The 11,589-nt window shown below is 36.0% G+C and overlaps 1 protein-coding gene across 1 annotated transcript in view; it reads right to left on the reverse strand.

The window, feature by feature from the left end:
• pcxb (pyruvate carboxylase b) overlaps positions 1 to 4,141 on the reverse strand; it is a 333,693-nt gene extending 329,552 nt beyond the window's left edge. Inside the window, exon 1 of the mRNA XM_044098259.1 lies at positions 4,006 to 4,141. Coding sequence (XP_043954194.1) covers positions 4,006 to 4,022 — 17 coding nt within the window. The 5' untranslated portion in view covers positions 4,023 to 4,141. The remainder of the gene's footprint in view (positions 1 to 4,005) is intronic.
• Positions 4,142 to 11,589: the final 7,448 nt, after the last annotated feature.

The following is an 11,589-nucleotide window of genomic DNA, read 5'->3' on the forward strand; positions in this document are numbered from 1 at the left end:
ATAAACATGAGTTGGACTAAAGCGCTACAACAACCACACGGTATTTAGCAGAAGCTAACGCTGAAGTGCTACCTTCAATTCAAATTATATCTGCTGCTGGGAGACTACAACTCCATGATGCTCTTAGACGTTGTATTTATTTCTTGTTATCTAATATTAGTGTTTTATTTTATTACTCTATGCTTGATTGAAGTAAAATTAATGAGAAAAAAGAAGATTAAACAGAACTGCTGCGTAAACTGTTGAAAGAAAGAGCATGAATCTAAACACTTTTTTACTTGAACAATTAACAATTAATAACCACAACTTGAACATGTTTAGCTTGCTGCTCTGAAGGTAAAAGGAAACTAATTGCTAGATTTTGTCTAAAAAGGTTTGAACATCAATGATTTAATAAAATCCATCCACCCACCAATCAATCCATCAATCAATCCATCAATCAATCCATCAATCAATCCATCCATCAATCAATCCATCCACCCACCAATCAATCCATCAATCAATCCATCAATCATCCATCAATCAATCCATCAATCAATCCATCAATCATCCATCAATCAATCCATCAATCAATCCATCCATCAATCAATCAATCCATCAATCAATCCATCAATCCATCCACCCATCAATCCATCAATCAATCCATCAATCAATCCATCCATCAATCAATCCATCCACCCACCAATCAATCCATCAATCAATCCATCCATCAATCAATCCATCCATCAATCCATCCACCCATCAATCAATCAATCAATCCATCAATCAATCCATCAATCAATCCATCAATCATCCATCAATCCATCCACCCATCAATCAATCAATCAATCCATCAATCGCTGTCCTTTGTCTGGTCCCTCACCCAGAACCTGTCTGACCTGGGTGACCTTACCAGGGGCATGAAGCTCCAGACAGCAAAGCTCCTGGGATCATTGGGGCACTCAAACCCCTCCACCGAGAGAAGCTGGCAGCCCAGAGAGAGGGGATGCAAGAATAACTGAAATAAAACCAAAACGAGCCCCTTTTCCCCAATTATGTTTTGCTATAAAAGCGTGGCTCGTTATTTTTGACTGAAGCTGCAGGGAGCCGCTGCGCCGGGCCTAAAGAGCCACCAGAGGCCTGATAGCTGCAGGACGGGAACCCCAGGGTGAGTCGAAGCAGAACGCAAAGAAAATATGTTCCTCTGACGGATTAATGCTGCAAAAAGAAACATTAAGGGGCCTCTTCCCCTTTAAATAAACAAACAATGGAAAGGAAATCCATCTCTGTTTCTTTGTTTCTATAAATGATTTGTGGTAATCAGTTTGGAAAGTCTGTCTTCTTCTAATCAAAACAAGAAAACTGTTTTTTGGGTGGAGCAGCAGAGTTAAGTTTGAGAAGAAGTCAGAAGAAAAATCTTCTTAAAACTCATTTCTCAAAAACGAAATCATGAGATGAGGTTTTATTTTTCAAACAAATCCTGGAAAGTGAAAACTTAAGGCTTCTGCAGCTGAGGTACAGCTGAGCAGGACCTCAGCTGTAAAAACAAAGAGCAGTCCTGGAACGCACAGGTCATGTTCCCTTACAAACGCTGCTAAAACCAAACTTTACTCTTTAGTTTTAATCTAAAATGGAAAATGTGAATATAAACAGGATAAAAGCTGATCCTGTTACTAAATAAAGTGGCATTTTGCCTTAATAATGGGCTGCCACTGACATATTTCAGTAATCAGTTATTCTAACGATTATCACAACGATTAATCCTATAAAAAAACTTTGGCACATTCTACAAATTTTTCATTTAATTGTTTTTATAATTGTGCAAATAATTAAATTCCCTTTTTAATTTACTGCCTAAAATGTGATGCAGCTTTCCATTAGTGAGTCATACAAAGGATGCATCTGCAGATAAAATTTACTGCTAACATCAAATCAAAGTTTCTTTGTACAGAACATTTCAGCAGCAAGGCGGCTCAAGGTGACTTGCATAATAAAACAGAAAATTTAAAAGTTATAGATGATGCTCAACTTTTCTACTAATTTAAACCAGATGAAGTTAAAACCTGAGTTATTAGTACAGCAAATCTACAAACTTTATTTTAAATGAAAAATGTATCTGTATTTGTACAGTTTCAGCTTAATTACTTCTCTGACTGTGTTATTTCAGCAAATGACCTTTTTTTGAGTCTATATACTCCAGTTGCTAAATCAATCCAATTATCAATTTAACACATTTAATCCGATTAATCGTTTCAGCTCTCTGTCCACCATCCAGGCGGCTCAGATGCGGCGGCTGCAGACGACCAGGAAGTAAAGGATGTTTGTCAGCAGCAGGAGGTCAGAGGGACAAACGTTTATTACAGCTGACAAGATTAACGAGTATTAATGAAATACGGTCAAACACCCAGGCTGCAGTTCATGTTCCGCAGATTTATCGACCATTATTTAAGATCTCATTTTTACCTCAACAGCCAAACTGTTGGGTTTATCAGCCAAATGGTAAAATATGGGGGTCCGTTGCTCCCAGCAGCGGATCTGAAGGCGCCGTCTGGGGCTGATGCATCATAGCTTTGGCCGTTTTTTATTCCTGCACAACCTCGCCTCACAGCCACCACAAGCGCACATCCGGGAAAGATCTTCTGACATCAGAAATTAATGCAAAATTAACATTGAGATGTCAATTCCATGTAATCTGCATCTTAAAAGTTCAAATATTTGTAAAGGCAATATAGTTTCACATGATTGATTTAATTTTATTTCATATTTTTGGATAATTTTCAGGTTTATCTCCAATGGTAGTATTTACTTATAGCATCTGTTTTCTTTCTACTTTGTGCAAACGTTATTTATTTGACCTAATTTAAGTTTGTATGGGTGTGTCTGCTGTCTAGGGATTTATTTGTGGGTTAAAATCTCCCAAAGTTTCATTGCTATACTTTATATTATTTTTCAATTGTATTATATGTAAACAATTTCATTATTTAAAAGAGAAAAAAGCTAATAAAATAAGCAACGAAGGGTGAAAAGCAGATTCATTTGTTTTGATTAGCTCCCCTAAAAATCCTGCTTTAATTTGAATTTTTTATTTTTTTAAATCAAGAGTGTTTTTCACTTATTCTGAAGCTTTTAGCACTAAATGTACAAATCAATTAGGCTCTGGGATTTTTAGAGCTTGCAGTCAATTATTTTAATCAAATTATGAGTCTTCAATGAAACTGGGGCTGTTCAATTTGTGCTTCAATTATGATTTTGGTCCCAAATAATCATAAAAAAATTATGCAATTCACTTCCCCCCCAAACTCTGCTTTCAATCGTATTCTTATTCACTTCAATGAGTAATCATGTTACATAATTACGTTTTAAACACTGCCCAAAATGTTCTAATTATGATTTTATCCCCAACATAATAGAGTACCTTTAACAAGAGGGAAAATTGTTGGATTAAAAGGGGAAAAACTAAAATAAACTGACAATTTTTTCTCTTTCAATTAAACTGATCCCCTTTAAAGGTCAAAGCAAGTTTCCACATAAAAGAGCGGTGCTCAATTAGCTAGCTTACTATATAGTACAGGTTTTACTATAAAAACACTGACAGCTATCTCACCCAATAAAATGATGTAAAAACAGGAAAAAAGGCCAGTTTTTCCAGGAAGCCATTAACTAATTTTCCTCCTGACATGAAAACCCGAATCTACCAGCTGCAAGTGGGTCTAATTAGAGACAACGAGCTTCAGGTGTGATTGTGGTGGTTTTTTCTGCCAAATTACACAAAACTTTAAAACAAAACATCATCACATCTTCAGCTCGAGTTACAGCGATAAAACAAGGTTAATGTTCGAGTTTGACGTGAAATAATAACTGAATGGAAGGAGGGGTGAATTCAACAAGTTTGTCCTGTCAGTTAAATATTCTGAAAAAGTCGCACGGCGGCGCTATTTTCTTTAACAACTTTGTTTAAAAAGGTGTAATAAATGTGAATATTGGGGGGGAAAGAGCAGGGAAAAGTGGAAAAATGTTTAAAACTACCTCAACCAGCAGCTCATGCAATGCGCAGACACTTCCAGATTCAGACAAGCATGCACAGATTGATCACGTCTTCTTCTGGGCTGACGGCGAGCCACAGCGCCTCACTAGTAGTCTGTTGCTGCCACCATGTGCTCAAATGGAGGTACTACAGCTAAAGAAGGCCACATTTTAGAGGTGACTGCACCAAAGTCTTTAATAAATACAAGGTCATATTTTTAAATATTTTTTAAAAGTGAATTCTCTTGTTTACCTGCTAGGTTTTAAATCTGAATTTGCTTGTTGTTGTTTTTTCTAGTAAATTATTGTGGACTAATACTGGGTTATTTTTTGTTGTTTTTTTCGCTGAACACTCTATTGATAGGTTTTTTATTTGTAAATATTCTTTATTAATCTTTTCTGCAACAACACTTATAAAGCATTAAATCAAATACATTTAACACAAACCGGGGGGGAAATAAATGAGTTGTCTCTGTTTAACCCTTTAACTGGCCCTGAAGAACAAACTGTGGTAAATAAAACCACTGTTATGTCTTTTTGGACTGTATATGTGCCTTGATAACGCATCCAGGCCGTAACAATACACTTTTTCAACACAAAAGCAACAATGTGACACGGTGAAACAGATACAGCTTCCCAAGGACAGAAGAGAGCAGGAAAGAAACTGCAGACAGTAGCTTTAAGCTTTTCGTTGACATTTTTAGAAAGGAAAAGTTTTACTGAAGCTAAAGTTGAATTTCTCTCAAGAGCAACTCAATCCTCTACTTGCATGAATACGAGTAATTATCAATAAGCATAATTAGCACCTGGATCAATTAACTCTAAACATATTTGCTGCTTTAAAAGGAGTTTAGGTAAACATCATAAAATCTGATTTATATTTGATATTTTGTTTCAGGTATAAGGAAGCTCCCCTGCACACTGGAAACACTGAACCAGGAAATTAAACATCAAGACAACATGGATGATCTCTGCAGTGATAAGAACTCATCGCGCAGAAAGATGTTGAGCCTGCAGTGACCTCTGCAGTGACCTTTGCAGTGACCTCTGCACTGACGTTAACCTCTGGAGTGACGTTATCGTGGTTCGTTGTCTCACTGGCTGCATTTTCATTAACCATATTACTGCCCAAATTAGAATTACAAAATAAATTCACTGGTTGTAAATTTTAATTTTGAAAACACTGAAGTTGTTTTTTTTTTTTTAATAAAAAGCTGTTTTAAAATTAGTGTATTTCACAAAACTGGACCAAGTTTTTGCATCATATGTGTCATGTGATCAACAACTGGATGTTACTGCTGGTGGAAACGACAAAGAAGACGACAGGAAGTGATAAAATGATAACGCCCCACCATGATTTCTCATGACTTATCTCAGGATTTTAATTTGGTTTTCTATTTAATGGAAAAATCACAATTGCATAATTGTGTGTTTTTCAATGTTAGTGAAATATCAACATATTTTTAAGTACATTTGTAACAAAAATACAGCTATCGTTAGCATGTCAAGGTCCCCAAACAATCAAGAAACATGAATAAAAAAAAAATGTTTCATGTCCTTTAAATTCTTTGCATAATGTTTTGATTTCTGATATCATAAGTCATAAAAAAATCTAAGTTTTGCTAAGTTACCATTTTTAAAATGACCACAAAAAACATGTTTATAGTTGAATATGTCGCTGAGCATATAAGTCCTCTTACGGTTATAAAATCTGTGCACAGTTCTCATGCAGAATACAGATTTGCTTTTGCCTGGACATTGAAATCTTTCTCAGCTTTACTGGCTTCTTTTATGGTTTAGTGGAAACCAGTGACAGCCATATACGATGAGAAGTGAGAAAGATGAAGATGCCACCAGTTTGCTGCATGGCAGGTTTAATGATGATTCATTTAAAATTTGTTCTTTCATCCCTGATTCTTTTTGATCTTCAAACTATGACAGTCTGTCCCCCTGCAGAAGGAAGAAATTTCATTATAGCTCAGTATTAATATGTAAAGTTGTGGTTGTACAATGTAGTTAGTGTCTCTCTGTCTTTCCCATTGCAGCTTAACATGTACAGTTACTTATGACCTTTTATTTCTGTTGCAAACTTTTGAAATCCAGAACTCACCTTCTTTTTTGCAGCCAGTGTTAGTTTAGGGTAAGCAAATACGATCCAAGAGTGAACATGATAAGAAAAGACAAAAATCTTTTTCATTCAGTCCCCAAAACAAAACATCTGTTAAAACTCATTTTGTCCTCTTTGTTTTTGTCTTCTACTTTCTTTTCTTCTCATAAAGTGTGTGAATGTAGCGAGAGTTTAATGTCTGAAAATGAAGATAAGAATGAAGTTGTGGTTTGGGAAGAATCCTCATTATGCTCTGATGGTTACAATTTGAGTCATTTTGGTTTTGGCACTGAAGCATTAGATCCCTTATTTAAATCCTGATAAATCTGCAGACAGTTTTGTTCTCTGCAATGGATTTTAACGCAATTATCAAGAGGAAAGTGTACATTTTGTTTGCATGTCAACTTTTCACTCTTGCTGCGTTTCCATTGACGTTTCAAAAATAAATTAACTGAATGGCTGTATCAAGATTGGTTTATTTCACAAAACTGCCATGGAAACATTTTTCACATAATCAACAACTGAATGTCGCCACTGGCAGAAACCACGAAGAAGACAACAGGAAGTAGTAGGATGGACGCAGCATGTTTAATGTCTGAATGTCCATCAGTTTGTGACCATAAGCACAAGCACACTTTAATTATGCAGCAAAAATAAAACACCAACACATCCACAAAGTATAAAAACGTTTTGGTTCTAAACTTATAGGCAATGCTGTATGTTATTTTGGTTTATATATCTTTATCATTGAAATAAGTCGTGTGCCATAAAATGGCTCTAGAGGATAAATTTAGAGCTGGACAATAAATCAACAAAATATATATCCTAATAGACACATTATCCATGTCAATAGAGAGTATGTTTGATTGAATATTCAATAATTTAACTGCATTGGTGGAATCAATTGACTCCCTCACTCTTTGGTTACCTAGCAACGACCTGTGGAGTTACTTGGGCAGAAGAATTTTTTTCCACCATGCCTCATAACTGCTAAAAAATACAAAACAATGGTGTGGAGTGAAAACTGTGGATAAAAGCAGGAAGTCAGACCATCAGTTTGGCAGAATTTCAAATGTTCAAAACAAAAAACGAATCAGTTACCAATAGACTGATAAGAAATTCCTATGATTGGTTTTTCAGCCATATTGTCCACCTCTAGATAAATTACATGCTACCAAAAAGAATCTGAATTATTAAACAAGTTCTTGTTTGTCATCAGCTGTAATCTGAGCATGATCAAAGTAACCTGCTTTACAACAGTCGGCTCTTGAGTCCCAACAAACATTAACTATGTTTGTTGGGACTCAACAAACCGTCCAAATCGTCTATCCAAAAACAAGACCAAAGTCCGCTCACCACCAGGCAGACACAATCGCATCAGCTCACTGCAGCGTGAGAGCGTTTCCCAGCCAAACCCAATCAGCTGTGAGTAAAAACGTAATAAATGTAGCTTTGACGAAAACAGGATGAGAATAAATCGTTGCCATGCACAGACCAACAGAAGCATGTTGTATTATTCAAGTACTGGTGTTAGTACGTGTCAAAGTTTCTGAAACGCTGTCTTCATCACGTAGGGATGCTCAGGAACCAGAGTTACACCAATCCAAACTGTGATTGTGTCACTGGTGACAAGTAGTCTGCGTCAAATGTAAAATATTAACCCATATATTCACAATCACTCTGTTCAAACTGCAGATGACGCTCAGACTCATTTACACAAATGAGCAAACCAAAGGGGACAAACTAAATAAACCCCTCAGGTATGAAAACACCCTAAATTACCATTACCATGGTTAGCTGGCATCCTAAAACTGTTCGAGATGTAATCTTAGGCAAAAGCTGAAACCCCTCAGCAAAAATGCCATGACTTCTTTCCAACAGGCTTTCAAAGGTCCAGAGGAATGTGACCTTTGCCCTTTTGTTGAATGCAACCAAACATGTAGCACAGAGACGTTGTTCTTGTTCCAGAATTAGGCAAGTTTCACGTCAAAGCTGTTCGTTTATAGCATTATTTTCCAAGATGCAAGTCATGTTCTTCTGATTGTGATCGCCACAACTCCTATAACTTTGGGGTTAGGCCAGTGTCCAAACTGGTGTCCAAACTGGGCCAAAACTAGCAAATTTAAATGACTGGTGGGACACAAAATTCATTAAGTTAAAAATGTTAAATCATTTACATTTTTTTCTTTACTTGCTGAAAATAAAAGAGCATTTTTATAAAAAATATTAAAGATCTAAAACACACAAAGGGCTTCGGACTGTTACAGTATAAGAATAGATTTTTATGGGTCATCAGGTGTTTTCTGCTTTGTTGGCCAAGTTTTTACCATTTTTGACTTGTAGTCAGAGGCCGAATAAAATCATTTCAATGGCCACAAATGGCCCACAGGCCACACTTTGGACACCGCTGGGTTAGACGATCTACATTGGGGTTTTCAATTCAATTTGACTAGTCAATCTCTGTCCAGCTCCTGGTGTCTTTAATGCAGATGAAAACTCTCAAAAGAAAATAGCTTATTTTATCAAATATTGAGGAAAGTGAAAACAAACTTGACATTCATTTAAAATCCCTGAACTAAAAAAAGTCCAGTGATTTATTTCTTAAATGTACAGGTTATTCTGAATGTCTGCACAGAATCCTAATGCTGCATTTTTACCAAAGGTTTCTATACTGACCAGAAAAGTCAATATCAGTCTATATATATATCACGGCTCAAACACTGATAATCAATCGGTCGGACTTTATTTATACTTTTCATACCATCAAATGAACTTAAATCAGTTCAAACAACCAGATTAGACTTAAAGTAATTAAAACATGTTTGTTTAACAGAGACTGAGGTCGGGTCGGGTCGGGTCGGGTTTGTTCCCTTCATACTGCTGCAGACTTTGACCTTCAAACCCTCTGACGGATTTTTGTGCCGACTCGCCCTGCAGTCTGATGCAGACATTTATCAACTGGGAGACAGGAATACATAAAAAATGTTAAGCAGTAAAGATTATTCAAAGTTTGATCAATTAAGACAGTTGGTCGTCATGGACAGACGATGTTAAAACAATTTCCAGCATCAAGATCAGACCATGCAACACTCTGAAGAAATAGCAAAACAAAAATAAGAGTCCATTTCAGTGTTAAGGTCTATGAGTGTTTGGATTTGTAGTTTCATTCAATTTTTAATTATATTTTATTGTTTATTCGCTGTTATTTTTCTGTTTTAGGTTATTCTTTGTGTTGACTTTATTGTTTGTGCTTCTTTATAGTTTCTTTCTGTTATTTTATATTAACTTCGGGTTTCTTTTCCTCCTTTCCATGCCCTCTGTTTTGCTCATCTTTCACCTCAGCCTACCCTTCTGCTCCCCTTACCAGCTGTTTATCGTCCTGCTTCTTTCTCCAGCTGCTTCCACTTACCTGTAATTAGCTCTTCTCGTCCCTTTTGTCATTTCCACTTCTCCCACAGCATTTAAGCTAATTTCCTCCCTCACTCGTTGATGTATTTTCTTCCCCTGAACGGCATATTTGGTATATTTTGTCGCCCTGCAAAAACCACACTCTTTTTACAATCTGGGCGATTGCAAAAAACTGCAATCGCCCACCGATTGCAGTTTTTTGGCCGATAAGCCATCTTTAAAAAGCCTGACCTGCAAAGACCAATTTTCTTTCTGAGATGTTGCTAAATTTATCTGAACAGTTATTGTGAATTTCAAATGTGCAGACATGACCTGGTGGGCTGGTCTGTCAGTCAAACCTCAATCACTGGAGAGCAAAACGAGAACAGTGGTTGATTTTTCTTGAGGTAGATAAAATCAGGAGATAAGATAGCTTCACATGTACGTATCGGCCAATCACAGATCTCCCAAAATTAAGTAAATCGGCTGGGACATTAATCGGTGTACCCCTAGTTATATGTGAGGTCTGAGTTTCATCATGAAAGGAAAGGGATCAACGCATAAACAACAGAGTAACCATAACAAAAAGGAGGATAAAACTGGTCAAATCATTTAGAAAAGAAATGTTTCATGTTAGCTGGTTATTCACATAACTGAATCATGGGGTGCACTTACTTTTCCTGAGGAAAAGTATAAGTGTAACTTTGTTCTCATGGTTGTAAATCTTCAGTCTGGTTCTGGGAAGCCCTGGATAGAGTATCACTTCCACTCATCTGTAACACAACACTAAAGCTGAATGAAATTATAGCTGGACGCTACAATCACACATGGAGGCAGGTACTTTCTGCCAAATGTCCTCCATGACCCACTCTCTCTCTCTCTCTCTCTCCCTCTCTCTCTTTGGTCGGACACAAAACAACAGAAAAATAACAAAATGCCTAAAAACCAAATTAATGAAGCTACACCAACAGATCTGTGTGAAGTTACAAGCTACTGGGAGCACTGGTTCACACATTAACCTTACAGGGATCAAAGTTCCTAGAGATCAATGCTTTGTCACAAAACCTGTCACACGGCTTCACCTTTACTTTAATTGACCCAAACCTGAATCTGGATTTCTGCCAATGTCTGAGCAGCAGACGTCAACCTTTCCTGGTTCACAACACTCAGAAATCACCACCATAAATACTAGATGTGCTTTAAAATAATAGATAGTAGTGTGACGTTCACACTTAAAGTCAATGTATAGTTTGTTGTGGCTGTATTGTAAAATAGAAATGTTAGATCTAGATGTGCAGAGAGCTACAACGTCTGCTGACCAAACTTACTGCAAACACAAAGTTTCATTCGAGACGTACAATGTCTGCAACCAAATCTACGTACACAGACAAAAATGTAAAACTAATTGAGGAGAAATTCTCAGACCATCGCATCCTCCTGCCAACAGCCATCACAATCTACAATAACTACTTTAAGAATCTCAATTAAAATGAGCTACAACAACATTTAATTTCTTTTGGGATCAATATATTGAATTTGAATCTATGGCCCTTTTACACCAGTACCTACTCAGCTGATTTGGTGTATTTTCCATTAGATATTCAATGTATATATTCTATACATACATAGAACATGTATATATAGAATAGATATTCTATATATACATAGAATATGTATATATAGAATATATTCTATATATACATATAGAATATATACTATATATTCTATGTATATATAGAATATATTCTATATATACATATAGAATATATATAGAATATATATTCTATATGTACATAGAATATGTATATATAGAATATATATTCTATATATACATATAGAATATATACTATATATTCTATGTATATTTGGATATTTATCTAATATGTATATTTGAACATACATTGTAGATTTAATTCAAGTTGAATTCCATTTGTCCCATAAGGAAAATAAATATTCATATTCATATCATCCAAGTTTTGTGGATGTTGTTTTTTGTGGCAGAAAGGATTACCTGTAGCAGTCAGACTTGCATTCAATCTTAATAAGCCTCTGACTGAAGACTGTTACTGTAAGACAGTTTTATGACTGTAATA

This window comes from Gambusia affinis, linkage group LG18, assembly GCF_019740435.1.
Source record: "Gambusia affinis linkage group LG18, SWU_Gaff_1.0, whole genome shotgun sequence".
Lineage (NCBI taxonomy): Eukaryota > Metazoa > Chordata > Actinopteri > Cyprinodontiformes > Poeciliidae > Gambusia > Gambusia affinis.